Source organism: Rattus norvegicus, chromosome 10 (genome assembly GCF_036323735.1).
Source record: "Rattus norvegicus strain BN/NHsdMcwi chromosome 10, GRCr8, whole genome shotgun sequence".
Taxonomy (NCBI): domain Eukaryota; kingdom Metazoa; phylum Chordata; class Mammalia; order Rodentia; family Muridae; genus Rattus; species Rattus norvegicus.
In genome coordinates, this window is record NC_086028.1 from 101,073,672 (window position 1) to 101,088,175 (window position 14,504).

Sequence of the window (14,504 nt, forward strand, 5' to 3'; positions counted from 1 at the left end):
TCGCCATGTTGTCCCTCCTCATTTTGGTGTGTGTGTGTGTGTGTGTGTGTGTGTGTGTGTGTGTGTGTGTGTACACATGCATGAGCAAGTGCCAGCATGTCTATGAGAGGATAAGGAGGTATCCCATTCCCCGAGGAAGGGTCCCTCAGTCAAACTCAGAGCTCACTTATATGACTAATCTTGGTAGCCCGCTAACTCTGGGAGCTCCATCTCTGCCTTCGAAGGCTGGAATGACGAGAGGTGAGTTCTGCAGATCTGCATGGGTGCCCTCACCCGTGAGGCAGCAGTGGTTTCGCCATCAGATCCCGTGGGGATGGAGCTACAGACACTCATGAGCCACCACGTGGGTCCTCTGGAAGAACAGCCAGTGCTCTGAACTGCTGAGCCACCTCTCCAGCACCCATCATTTAAGACAGGGTTCCTCCTCCTGGCAGCAGACTTGGGCCTCCACACCCATGTGGCAATCCGCTGACGCTGACGGCTGAGCTCTCTCCCCAGCCCTCGAACTTTTTTTTTTAAATGAACAGCAGAGACTTTTGTTGTCTCTGTTGACTTTTGTTTCGTTTTGTTTCGACTGATACATGGCAACTGTGGCATTTTTAGATCTGAGTGCCCGCATATTGGTCACCTCAGACACAGACTGTCTCTGTGTGTGTGTCTGTGTGTGTGCGTGTGTATGTGTTTGTCTCTGTGTGTGTATGTGTATGTGTGTGTGTCTATGTGTGTGTGTGTCTATGTGTGTATGTGTGTGTTTCTATGTGTGTCTGCGTGTGTGTCTGTGTGTGTGTCTGTGTGTGTCTGTGTGTATGTGTTTGTATGTATGCGTGTGTGTATGTGTGTGTGTCTATGTGTGTCTGTGTGTGTATGTGTGTATGTGTGCATGTGTTTAGATGTGTGCATGTGTGTGTCTATGTGTGTGTATGTATGTATATGTGTGCATGTGTGTGTATATGTGTGTATGTGTGTCTGTGTATGTCTGTGTGTGTGTCTGTGTGTGTGTTTGTCTCTGTGTGTGTATGTGTTTGTATGTGTGTCTATGTGTGTGTGTTTGTCTCTGTGTGTGTATGTGTTTGTCTCTGTGTGTGTATGTGTTTGTGTGTGTGTATGTGTGTGTGTCTGTGTGTCTGTGTGTGTATGTGTGTATATGTGTGCATGTGTGTGTATGTGTGTGTCTCTGTGTGTGTATATGTGTGTGTCTATGTGTGTGTGTTTGTCTCTGTGTGTGTATGTGTGTGTCTCTGTGTGTTGGGAACATCCAAGGTCTCCTCTACTTGTTGTTGAGAAATACACAGTGGATTGCTGCCAGCCGTTGTCACCTCCCGTGTTATAGAATCCCAGGAGGTAATCCTCCCGCCCAACTGAGCCTAACCCCACTAGCCCAAAGCTGCAGACATTTCCCCTTCAGAGTACCTCAGGGATGTCTGCGTGTGGATAGGCCTGCTATCCAGATAAGCAGGTGCTCCAACTTAACAGAGGCTGGGAGAGCCCTTACCTCCAGGGGCCTCCCTTACCTCTCATCTTGGGGTCCTTGAGGCCAAGCTCCCAAGCCATAAGACTTCTGCACTGCCACAGCCTTTGAGAAAGGCAGGAGGAACACGGAAAGAAAGCTAGAGGCCAAAGTTGGTTTTGTGTTACATTGAGGGTGTTTGTTTGTTTGTTTGTTTGTTTTTGAGAGAGGGTTTCATGGAGTCCAGCTGGCCTCTAACTCCCCAGGTAGCCCAGGATGACCTTTAACTCCGGACGGTCAGATCCCACCCAAGTACTGGGATTACAAGGGTGCGTCGCTAGGCTTGTTTTGTTTATTTAAATTTTCCAATTATATTATAATGTGGTGTGTGTGTGTGTGTGTGTTCACCTGCGGTAGTGTACCAGTGGAAGGCAAAGGCCAATTTGCAGAATCAATTCTCTCCCTTCACCTTACAGGTCCCAAAGACTGAACCCAAGCCATCGGGCTTGTTGGGTGCTTCTACCCACTGAGCCATCTCACCCGGCATCAGCCAGTTTGGTTTTTTGTGAGACTCAGAGATTTGAATGGAGGCCTCACAGCCAGAAGGGAGGGAGAGCCCGGTGGGGGTGATGACATTTGGGGGTGAGAACAGGAAACATCAGAAGAAAGCGGGCCTGGTTTCTGTCATCAGCAAGCTCCATGGTCTTTGAGGCTGTAAAGACTGGGGGTGGTGGAGATGTGAGACAGAGAGAGAAGGGAGCCAAGAAGGGGGAGAACCAGAGAAGGTCCTAAGAACGACCTCCTCCCACTCTGCTGCCCCCAAAGTTAAGGTGTCTTTCACCTTAACTTCAGTTTTGATATAAGACAGGGAGATGATTTTGAGAAGCCGCTTTGGTGCTTGGTCAGGGTGTAGAAAATATGCGACCTGGACCGGGAGAGGAGAGGTTCGCATTCACATCTCAGCCGCCTCAGGCAAGTATGGCCTGAAGCCAGCTAGCTCTCTGTGAGGACCTGACCACAAGGCACCCCATCCCATTTCGGGGGCTGCTTGCACCCAGACCCTGCAGCCGGCGTCCGCCACGCCTCCTGCCACGCCCTCCCTCCTATCTGCCTCGTCATTGGCTCCCCGACTTGTGCCCGAGCCCCCGACGGAGTAATTAACGAGGGATTAATGAGATTACCAAAGTCAACAGAAAAATCGATGGGCCTTGGAGCCCGAGCGGCGACTGCGCAGTCTCGCGGGGTGGTCGGAGGGAGGAAAGGGCGTCGAGGCATCTGTCCCAGGACACCTGGGACCTTACCAGGACGGAGGATCCGCGCTGCCACCCGAGAGGTGGGGAACCCGCGACCATGGCTTCGCAGACTTCAGGTAGGGTTCCTTAGCTCGAACTGGGACACCGCCCCTCCCCACCCCCGAGTGCCTGACTGAACCTTCCCTGGAAGCCCATCCTTACACTCACTGCTCCAAAGTGGGGTCGACAAGCTGGGCGCTGCAAGGATTGAACAGGGCAGAGTGAGTGGGGCGACCCTAGGCTGTCCCCTCTGTATCACACACCCCAACTCTGGCTCTGCATCCACCTCCCTCCCCACCTCACGCCTGGGTTCAAGGGTCCTCACAGCTCAAAGAAGGTGCCCAGGCCTGAATGAAGCCAGAAACCTGGAGATATATATATATATATATATATATATATATATATATATATATATATATATATAATATTTGGTTAAAAGAATATAGTACTCAAGCCGCCTAGGCTTCCTTCAATTCCTTGCTCCGAACAAATCTCGAAGTTTCCCTGCCAGCGCTCCGCAGCCTCCCTCAGACCTGGCCCTGCGTTACCGGTCCTGTGGCCCCGACGGTTCGTCTTCTTTCGTTGGCCGCCTCTGAACGCGACCCATAAACCAGTTTGGTGTCTAGGACTTCCCTTGAACTGGCGTCGTGCCAAGAGGCGTGCCAAGGATGGCAGAGTTCTAGTTGGTTCCAAGCGCGTTCGTTCTAGCTCTTTTTTCTGGACCCCTTGATGCCCTCCCTAACACCTTGCCTAGCACTGGACCATACTTGCCCCCTTGATAACCGCTGGTGGAGTGAACCACCGAACCACTGCCGAGGGAACCGGGGAAACCATTTGAAGGGAGAGGACCTGGAACTTTGTTCTCCAGGGTCTCCACACCTCACACTCCCAAGGCCTGCAGTCAGAGCGAAAACTCCAACCCTCTAGTCCCTCTAGGATCTTGAGCTACAGGAAAGTTCACACGCTTCTACCAGACACGGCTCGTCCTGTATCAAATCACTAAAGTCTGACAAAACTCCTGAGGGTAGATATCATGTATCCATTCTTTTATTTATTCATTCATTCAATAACTTGTGGGCTGGAGAGGCAGTTCAGCGGAACTGCACCGGTCTAACATTCACAGGGCTGGGGACAGGTTGGGGGATGGGGTGGGGGGATGGGTGGGGGACAGGGTGGGGGATGGGGGTGGGGAGGTCGGGATGGGAGCTAGATGGAGTGTGAGGGAGTGAGCACCACGCATTACTCCTCCATAGTTGCTCATTCGTTTCACGGATGGATGGAGGATCCAAAAACGAAGTAGCTTGGCCAAGATCACGGAGATGCTAAATGCCATCTGCGCTCTTGATCAGTAGGGGGTGGGAAAGGAAGGGCAGATTGTGAGGAGGATGAGGTGGAGCCACCAGGGCGGGCAGAAAAGGAGCAGGGAGGTGTCCTGAAGCATTACCTTGCTTAACCTGGGTAAGGGAGGTAAAAGATAACCATCTGGAGCACCTCCATGGCTGCAGGAAGACGGGAAGGGTTAATGGGCAGGGTCTCTGTCCGCGCCTCTGGTGCTGAAATGCCCCCCAGGAACAGCCTAAGTCCAGGGCTTTAGGGCCGTGCTAGGCTTGGAGAGGAGTGGAACAGAATCTCATCTCTACCCAGGGGAGTCCCAGGTCTTGAGAGGACCAGCCCATGATGGTCCACACTCATGCTCAGAAAAAGGGTGGTCCATCAAAGTAGCCAGGAGTCTTCTTGGGCAAAGGGAAGGATTCCCCATGAAGGGGCTGAGTGAGGATCATTGGTGGCAGTGGGCAGACAAGAAAGAAAGGACAGCAGGAGGAGCCAAGAGACTACGTGGGAAACACAGAATCTTTTATCTGGGATTAAATGAATATGAGGACCCTGGAGTGTAGCCGGGGGCTAGACAGGGAGGAGGTAGGTTTGGCCTATGGATGACAGCATTGACTGGCAAAGGAGAGAAAGTTATTTTGAAAACAACTTCGAAAGTTTATTTCTTCACTGTCCAACAGAGAACAATGGAAGGTATATCTGTTCTCAGTATCACCCAGGAAGCATGTCTCGGAGAAATGGGCCCCAGAGAGGCTGTGGTTAGGGCCAGTGTGGTGAGGTTCTCCTAGAAGGGTCTTGAACAGTGATTCTCTACTTCTGGGTCATGAATCCTTTGGGGCTTGAATGATCCTTTCACAGGGGTTGCCTAAGACCATCTGAAAACACAGATATTTACATTACGATTCGTAACAGTCACAGAATCACAGTTATGAAGGAGCAACACAAGCAATTTTATGGTTGGGGGTCACTACGGCATGGGGAACTGTACTTAAGAGGAGCAGAATTCGCTTGCCTAGTAAGCGCAAGGCCCTGGGTTTGGTCCCCAGCTCAAAAAAAAAAAAAAAAAAAAAAAAAAAAGAGGAGCAGAATTAGGAAGGTTGAAAATCATTGATCTTGAGGGACAAGCAGAACAATGCTCCACCAATGAAGACAGAGTATGTTGGGCAATGCTATGAGCAAGGGATGCTGGGAGTGGCAAGCAAAGACCCTCACCCAGCCTGAAGGACCAGCTGGAGTCACCAAAGAGCAAGAGGGTGGGAATCATAGATAAAGGAGGGGGGAAGGGCAAGATAAGGACATGCTCGCGTAGCACAGGCATTCTGGGAATTACAGCAGGATGCTGTGCTGAGGCTGTGCTGGGGAGGTAGGTGAAGGCAGGAGCAGGAAGTAGCAGTGAAGCAGGAACCACTGTTCCTTGAATACCATGTGCACCAGGCTCTCATTAGCACACACTGTCTCGTTTTACTCAGAAAGGCCCCGTAAGTCTTGGACTTTATACTAAGGGCAACTGGCTCTCTTTGCAAGACTCCTGTTAGGAGATAGGCACCGTGATCAGGAAGGCCAGCCCAGAAGAGAGCAGATAGGCTCCAGACTAAAGTAGTGGTCGATCTGGGAAGCCAGGGAGGCAAAGAGGTTTGGGTATGTGTAATCCCAACACATGGGAGGCAGAGGCAGGAACACTGAGTGTTCAAGGCCGGCTTGGGCTACAGAGCTGGTCTGTAAAGAAAGAAAGCTAACAAGAGAGAAACCAAGAGGGAGAGAAAAAGAGGGAGGGAGGAAGGGAGGAAGGCAGGCAGTGTGGGAGCTGGGATGTACAGACTTGGGTTCTGATGGGATGCAGAGTCTGGACAGAAACTCCTGGTGGCAGGAGCTCCGTCGGGGCAGCAGAACTGGGACGCAGTAGATCCACTGCCTTCTGTGCTGCAACCCAGACCCACTGGGGAGGAGCAGGGCTCAAGTGGTCGACAGGGACAGCATTACAGCTATTGGGTGGCCCAAGAGTGAGTCCAAGCAAGTGGCTAGCCTGTGAGAAAGCTTCAGATGAATAAGAGACATTCAGGGAGAGACAAGGTAGTGGCCTCTTGCTATGCACACAGCCGGGAGTAGAGTGGGAGGACAAACAGAAGTTGAGGCAGTGAAAGCCAAGAGCATGACATTCATGCCAGCCCTCACCCATCCTGTACACGTGGCAGACATTGCAAGTCAACCACAGAGCTTTTCTTCCACTCTAAGGAGTTTTAAGATAAATTGAATTATAGTGGTATTTATTTATTTATTTATTTATTTATTTATTTATTTATTTAAGAACAGTGAAGCTAGAGGAAACTACTCCAGTCCCTTCATCCCTCCCCTGGGAGAAACTCTACTGGGAACCCAGTGGGTGTCACCTAGACCTTGCCAGCATCTGTGGACACTCCATAATAGAGCATTATTCCAGACCACAGGATTCTTTCCTGCCAAGCCCAGACTCAGCCTCAGGATCCTACTCAACAGAGCACTGTGGCTGATCACACCCCTGTGGATTTCATGGGCGGAGCTCGTCCACAAGTTAGCAGGTTCACACTCACTTTGGCTGGTGAGAAGTCCCAGCTCTGAAAAAAGGCCCAGTGACAAGGCAGTACTCAAGTGACCCTCTCTGCCTGGGCAAAACATCATCCCACTTTAGAATGAGGCGGGGAGGGAGAGGTGGTCCTCGGTGTGTTCAAGATAACCAATCCTTTGTGCTCGTGTGCAGTACAAATGGTGTCTGTATATCTCTTGGTCCGTATCAACCTTAGGTCCTGTAAGGTATATGGGGAGCCCTAATGTCGGTTCTGTAGGCGCTGGGATGGATTCTAACCCAGGTCCCCTTGTCAGCTGATCTATTCTCTCTCTCTCTCTCTCTCTCTCTCTCTCTCTCTCTCTCTCTCTCTCTCTCTCTCTCTCTCTCCAGCCCCTGAACCTGCACCCATGCCTTCTTCAGAAGCAGAGACCACTGAGGCAGCATCTACCTATGACCAAGCAAACATGGACGTGGAGACCAAGCACACAGGGCCCCCAGGCGCCCCAAAGCAGAAGTCCTGGCTGGCTCTGCATTTCTCCCTGCTGCTGCGGAGAGACCGGCAAGCCCAGAAGGCGGGGCAGCTCTTCTCGGGGCTCCTGGCTCTCAATGTGGTATTCCTGGGCGGGGCTTTTATCTGCAGCATGATCTTCAACAAGGTGGCTGTCACTCTGGGGGACGTGTGGATCCTGCTGGCCGCACTGAAGGTCCTCTCTCTGTTGTGGCTCCTCTACTACACCGTGGGTACCACACGGAAGCCCCACGCAGTGCTGTACCGCGATCCTCACGCGGGACCGGTTTGGGTGAGGGGTGAGTGCTCAGTGCTGGGCGGGTGGTGGAGAGGGCCGGGGAAGGAGGACCCGCCCACGAGCATCTGTCTATCCCCGCCCTCGCCCCCTCTCTCCCGGCCAGGCTCCCTGGTGCTCTTCGGCAGCTGTACCGTCTGCCTGAATGTATTTCGGATGGGCTACGACGTGAGCCACATTCACTGCAAGTCAGAAGTGGAGCTTATCTTTCCAGCCATTGAGATCGTCTTTATGATCATCCAGGTGATGGGTCTCTCACACCCACCCATACCGCCGGGGACACACACACCACCCAACCTATACTAAAAACCAGCCACCAAATCGGTAATGTCTCCATGCCCCAGGGTGTAGACACACATCAATCACAGACCACCTCCTCCGTGTATCCACACCCATGTACTCACTCCCCTGCACACACGCACCTCCACACATACCTGTCTCCTAGATGGAGACGCCTATAAACAGCCTGACTATGTGTGCCTGCATCTCCCAGAGGTCCCTGCTCCTCCCTTTGTTGAGTCTCTGCTGTGCTGAAGGCACATCACCCTTTTTTTCTGGCCAAGTAGGTATCTCTTTCTCCTCAAGCAGAAGCAGTTGAGTCCCTTTTCATAGCTGAGGGAGCCACAGAGGTGTTTACTGCTGGTCTAATACCACAGAGTAAAAGAAAATGCCCAGGCCAGGATTCCAACCCAGGTTGCCTTACAGGGTCTTCCATTACACACACACACACACACACACACACACACACACACACACACACACACACAACTGAGGTGTCCCCCTACGTACCACCACATCATTAGATCAAGGCCCTGTCTCTTTCAGACCTGGGTGCTCTGGAAACACTGTAAGGACTGTGTTCAGGTGCAGACCAACTTCACCAGGTAAGGTGTCCCTCTGGATGGAGTCTCCTAGCTCTCTCTGTTCCCATCGCTCTCCAGTTTCCCCAGACAGGAGGAGCCTGGAGCTGTGGGTTAGTGTGGGTTGCATCCCAAGTGAACCCCTAAGGGCTCCTGGAATCCTGCCACCACTTGGGATCTCTGCCTCTGAGACTGAGTGGTCTCCCCAGTGGGAGGGTGAGTGGAGGGTGAGGATGGGGCCCTGGGAGCTATTCAGGCTTCGAGCAGACTATGACCCTTCCTCCAGGTGTGGGCTCATGCTGACGCTGGCCACAAACCTGCTGATGTGGGTTTTGGCTGTGACCAATGACTCCATGCATCGTGAGATTGAGGCTGAGCTCGATGCCCTCATGGAAAAGTTCTCAGGTACAAAGGGGACCAGAACTACTCCCCCCATCACATTTACATGTATGTGTGCATACACACACACACACACACACACACACACAGAGAGAGAGAGAGAGAGAGAGAGAGAGAGAGAGAGAGAGAGAGAGAGAGAGTTATGAAGTTGTAAACTTAAGACCAGGTCATTGCTAAATAGAAATGTGTGGGTTGTGGAGATGGCTCAGTCTATAAAGTGCTTGTCACACAAGTTTGGTCCCTTGGAGCCCACATTTTAAAAAAGTTATGCAGAGGTAGACATGGTGGTGAGCACCTTTAATCCTGGCACTTGGGAGGCAGAGGCAGGGAGATTTCTGTGAGTTCAAGGCCAGCCTAGTTTAGTTCCTAAAGGATGACACCCAGTTGGGTGTCTTCTGGTCTCTATTTGCATGTAAACACATATACATACACACACAGAGTTCCCGTGTCAATGGTCCCCTTCATGCTCCGTCAAGGACTGGTACCTTCTGTACAATCCCTGCAGCCCCGTGGCTGTCAGCAAACCTGCCTCCTCTAATCCTGGCTGAGTTGGTCACTGAGAAGTCTCTCAGCCACAAATCCAACCCGTGGTATTTGTATTTACTTGTAAGAGACTAAAAAATGCCCTTGGACTGAAAGGAACACTGTCCTAATGCAATCTCAGTATCTAAACATGCCAGGAGGGAGAGGAGACTTGTGGGTAGAAAAAAACACTCCCTGGGTTATCCCATCCGGCCAATCCTGAAGCTGTATAATCCACCCTTAAAGCAACATCCCGTAAGTCCACAGGAGGAGCTTGCAGTCTGTGGGATTCAGCCACGCCTTTATGTCAGCTCCACCCACAGGCAGCATTAAGACCCGTGTGCACCAGCTTGCGTGCATTCGCACACCCTGCGCGTGAATCACGACGTGCCCGTATGTGTGGCCATCCCTCGCCTTCTGTTTGTACTCTGCACAAAGCGTGCAAAGAGGGAGCTTTAGTCAGTGACATCATGGATGCGTGTGTGTGCGTGTGTCACCACTGAGCCACACCCATAGCTTCTGTTACTATTGCTCTATCCCAGAGGCTCAGTGGCCAGTCAGTTTAGCTAAAACGGTGAGCTGCAAGCTCAGTGGGTCTCCCACTCTCAAAACAGGAGGTGGGGAAGCAATAAAGGAAGACAAACATTAAGCCTAAACACACAGACATGCATGCATGCACCCATGCACACATACACATGTGCCCATGCACACCGAATATACAATAGAGTTGATTACTTTCTTGTTTTTTTGAGACAGGGTCTTACTTAGCCAAAGCTGACTAAATTCCCAATCCTCCCTTAGCTTCTCAAGCGTTGGGATCACAGGTGTAAAATATTATTTCAAGTCTCAATTCTTGTTTGTTGTTTTTGCAGTATAGGGGTTCAAACTCGGGGGGGGGGCGGTTACGTTAAGTAAGTTCTTTCCCACAAAGCCACATTCCTAACCCTTAACTTTCTGAGATAGTTTAGCTGTGCACCCAAGGCTGGCCTTGAACTTGAGATCCTTCTGCTCTGGCCTCCCAAGATTGCAGATGTGTGTCACCATGCCTGGCATTTCAGTTAAGATTCTAATTTGCTTAGTCATGTATTTTATTCTTCGTTATATGTTTTTGTGTGTGGCTATGCGTGTGAGGAGGTCTGTGCACATGTGTGTGGGTGTCTTATGAGGCAGGAGAGCATCAGATTCCTTAGAACTGGAGTTATAGGTGATTGTGAACATCTGATGGGAACTGAACCTGGGTCCTCTGCAGGGGGACCATCGAGCCATTTCTCCAGCCTCCTGTTAAGGTTCTCCTCCTCCTCCTCCTCCTCCTCCTCCTCCTCCTCCTCCTCCTCCTCCTTCTCCTCCTCCTTCTCCTCCTCCTCTTCTTCCTCCTCCTCCACTTTCTCCTCCTTCTCTTTCTTTCTTTTCTTTATTTTTTTCTTCCTTCCTTTCTTCTTCTTTTCTTCTTCCTCCTCCTCCTTCCTCTTCTTCCTCCTCCTCCTCCTCCTCTTCCTCCTCCTCCTCCTCTTCCTCCTCCTCCTCCTCTTCTTCTTCTTCTTCTTCTTCTTCTTCTTCTTCTTCTTCTTCTTCTTCTTCAAAAAATAACTGTCTTAGTATTTCTTTTTATTTTAATTTTTATTCACTTAACATCACAATCACAGCCCTCCTGGGTTATTTTTTAATGATTTTTTAAAGATTTGTTTATTTATATGATGTACATTTGCACACCAGAAGAAGGCATTGGATCCCATGGGACTACAGTTATAGATGCTTGTGAGCCACCAAGTGGATGATGGGAATTGAACTCAGGACCCCCTCAAGAGCATCCACTGCTCTTAACCGCTGAGCCGTCCTTCCAGCTCCCTAGTTTCTATTTCTGTGAAGAGACACCATGACCGAGGCAACTTTTATAAAGAAAAGCATTTCATTAGGGCTGGCTTACCATTTTAGAGGCTCAGTCCGTTGTCCTCATGGTGGGAAACACAGTAGCACACAGGCAGACGTGGTGCTGGGGAAGGAGCCGAGAGTTCTACATCTTGATCCAAAGGCAGCAGAAGGGGACTGTGTGTCACACTAGGGATAGCTTGAGCATGGAAGACTCAAAGCCCACCCCCAAGTGACACACTTCCTCCAACAAGGCCACACGGCCTAACAGAGTCACTCCCTTTGGCAAAGCATTCAAACGTGACTATGACTCTATGGGGGCCATACCTATTTAAACCACCACAATGACCTTAAGGTGCCAGTGGTGCCATTTAGTTCCTCCCCTTCCCTACTTTTCCTAGAACTGGATGGATAGCCCAGACTGTGACTTGGATTCAACTCAAGCTTTCTGGCATCCACATGCCCCATTGACCCCATACACTTATCCTGGGGGGCTGCCTTCTGATTACCCTAGTATGGGCTGCTGGGGCTAGCCTCTGCATTCAGGTGTGGCAGCCCGATTTCTTGTTGCAAATGCTGGGTTTGCTCTGCCAGCCAAGCAGTTTGTGGAGATAATACTTGGCCTCAGGGACGGCATGGCTGAAATGCTTTATGGAGTTTGACACCTAGAGCCTTTGCATTCCTTTGTAAAACAGTAATCACGTTATGATCCCCAGTTTCTACGTTCCAGCCTCAGATGTTTCCGTATTTGTAAATTGAACATCTAGCTGGGTCCTGTCCAAATCCAGTACGCTCCAGGAGTGGATTAGAGTGATTGGGGCCACTAAGTTCTTGAGCGCAGGGCCTGCCTGAGAAGCTCTTTTCCTGGCCTATCTCCTCTCAGGTAACGGGACCAACACTTGCATGTGCCTCAACGCCACCGTGTGCGAGGTCTTCCGGAAGGGCTTCCTGATGCTCTACCCTTTCAGCACTGAGTACTGCCTCATCTGCTGTGCTGTGCTCTTCGTCATGTGGAAGAACGTGGGCCGCAGCCTGGCAGCCCACTCAGGTGCCCATCCCAACAGACCACCCTTCCGCCTGCACGGGGCCATCTTTGGGCCACTGCTGGGCCTTTTGGCACTGGTGGCTGGGGTATGCGTCTTTGTGCTCTTCCAGATCGAAGCGAGTGGCCCTGACATAGCCCGCCAGTACTTCACCCTGTACTATGCATTCTATGTGGCTGTGCTGCCCACCATGAGCCTGGCGTGCCTGGCGGGCACAGCCATCCATGGACTGGAGGAGCGTGAACTGGACACGCTCAAAAACCCCACACGCAGCCTGGATGTGGTGCTGCTGATGGGCGCTGCACTGGGCCAGATGGGCATTGCCTACTTCTCCATCGTGGCTATCGTGGCCACCCAGCCACATCAGCTACTCAACCAGCTCATCCTGGCCTACTCACTGCTGCTTATCCTGCAGCACATCACTCAGAATCTCTTCATCATCGAGGGCCTGCACCGCCGTCCTCTCTGGGAGCCTGTGATCTCTGGTGTGCCGGAGAAGCAGGATATTGAGCTACCCCGCAGAGGCTCCCTGCGGGAGCTGGGTCAGGACCTACGGAGAGCCTCAAGGGCCTACATCCACTCCTTCAGCCACCTCAACTGGAAACGCAGGATGCTCAAGGAGATCTCTCTCTTCCTCATCCTCTGCAATATCACAGTGAGTGTCTGGGCAGAAGTTGGTGGGGCGGTGTGTGTGGGCGTGGTCATGGTGTGTGGGCGTGGTCATGGTGTGTGGGCGTGGTGTGTGGATCCAGAGCCCCTGATTTAGGAAGTCTCTCTTCTCTTTCCAACTACCTTTATGTTTTTTTGAGAGCCAGGAGTATCTCCAGCAGCTACTTGCAAGCTGCCCGGCACAAATTAATGTGCTCCACACATAGCAAAGTGCTCTTTACAAATGTGTGAGATTAAGACAGGCGGGCAGGAGAAGACACAGGTGGCTGTAACTAGCAGAAATTGTAACGCCTGAGCTCAGGGCCTAGGGTCCAAACGATCTAGCTTGGCAGCGTAGATTGCTAGCTGGGAGTTCCTGCCAAGTATCATGTATAGCAGCAGCCCTCTAGGGCTCAGTCCTGTGAGCCAAGTTGGCCAAGGCCTTCTGTGTCAGGGACTAAGAAAGACTCTTGGCTGTGAACCTGGCTCTGCAAGGCCCAGGATGATGATGTGTAGTATTGCAGGAACTACTGGTTCTAGGTCAGTCTCCCCTGAGCTGTGTGCTCCCCCTTCCTCACCCAGCAGCTTCCTTCCCCTCTCTCTCTCTCCTCAGCTGTGGATGATGCCTGCCTTTGGCATACACCCAGAGTTTGAGAATGGACTGGAAAAGGATTTTTATGGCTACAGGACCTGGTTCACCATTGTTAACTTCGGCCTGCCTCTGGGGGTCTTCTACCGCATGCACTCTGTTGGGGGACTCGTGGAGGTCTACCTGGGGGCCTGAGTGCCCAAGGAACCCAGCCACAGAAGAACCCCGAAAGTGCCAAGGCAGAAAAAGGAACTTGGAGTATCTGGGCAAGACACATCACATCAAGAGGTACAGACCCCTGCCTGGGGTTCCCAAAGTGACCTATCCTCAACCTGACTGAGAAGAGAGGATACTGACTGAGGCTCAAAACCAACGATGGGGCTTGGAAACAGAGCCTCTTCACAACGGTCCATGTAGTCAAGGATATACCTGGGATGACTGCCAAAGACTGTGAGGGTCAGTAGGAAATTGTGGAGACTGGGGGCTGGAAGAGACTGAGGCCTTCTGTGGGACATCGCAGAAGCTCAGAACTCCAACTGGGAGCTCAGAACCCAGCACGCCAAGCTTGGCAGGCAGCCCTGCCCCTCCCCCACCCCACCCCATCTCCTAATGAGCCCACTAATTAGCTGCCAGGCAGGGCCCAACAGCTCTTTCCTGCTCCCATAAACCCTGTTTGCTTGATCGATTCCATTCGGCCTTTGTGGCATTTGTTCCTGGGGACAGAACTGCCACCCCAGGTGTGGTGGGAAGGGTAGTCCTCTCAAGCGAGATAGTCCTGTTCCTCAGCCAGGAGTGGTCTACCCCCAGATTAATCTCTGCCTCATCTATGGACAAGAAGGAAGAGATAAGTCTGGGCTTGCATAGCCCTGACCACTACCCTTCACCAGGACTGTCTCTTGGAACAAAGCCTCGGGAGCATTTTTGCAACCGGATCACTATGGGAAGTCGCAACAGCCTCGGCCTGCCCAGTGCCCAGGCCTGCCTGATCCTCTGAGCCACTGGGTGAGGCAGAAAGGTGAGCAAGCCAGCAACAACAGCAATCCATCCATCTCTCTGAGCCCAGAACAAGTATGTCCAGGGCAAGGCTCGAAGAGTGCAGCCCTGGCCCTGCGGCCAAGGCTCTGCCCTTCCCAGAAACCCCTGCTCCCATGAAGCCACATG

The 14,504-nt window shown here is 51.7% G+C and overlaps 1 protein-coding gene across 2 annotated transcripts; it reads left to right on the forward strand.

Moving 5' to 3' along the window:
* Positions 1–2,635: 2,635 nt before the first annotated feature.
* On the forward strand, positions 2,636–14,033 carry Otop3 (otopetrin 3). Of its 2 annotated transcripts, none has more exons than XM_039085670.2 (7): positions 2,636–2,816; positions 7,004–7,420; positions 7,523–7,659; positions 8,242–8,300; positions 8,563–8,681; positions 11,947–12,761; positions 13,368–14,033. In XM_039085670.2, exons 1-7 carry the CDS (start codon positions 2,798–2,800, stop codon positions 13,536–13,538), a joined length of 1,737 nt encoding a protein of 578 aa, XP_038941598.1. In that variant the 5' UTR covers positions 2,636–2,797; the 3' UTR covers positions 13,539–14,033. The 2 variants fall into 2 exon arrangements, with proteins under 2 accessions (XP_038941598.1, NP_001099322.1); NM_001105852.1 differs by having other exon boundaries at positions 2,692–2,816; positions 7,034–7,420; positions 13,368–14,026.
* Positions 14,034–14,504: the final 471 nt, after the last annotated feature.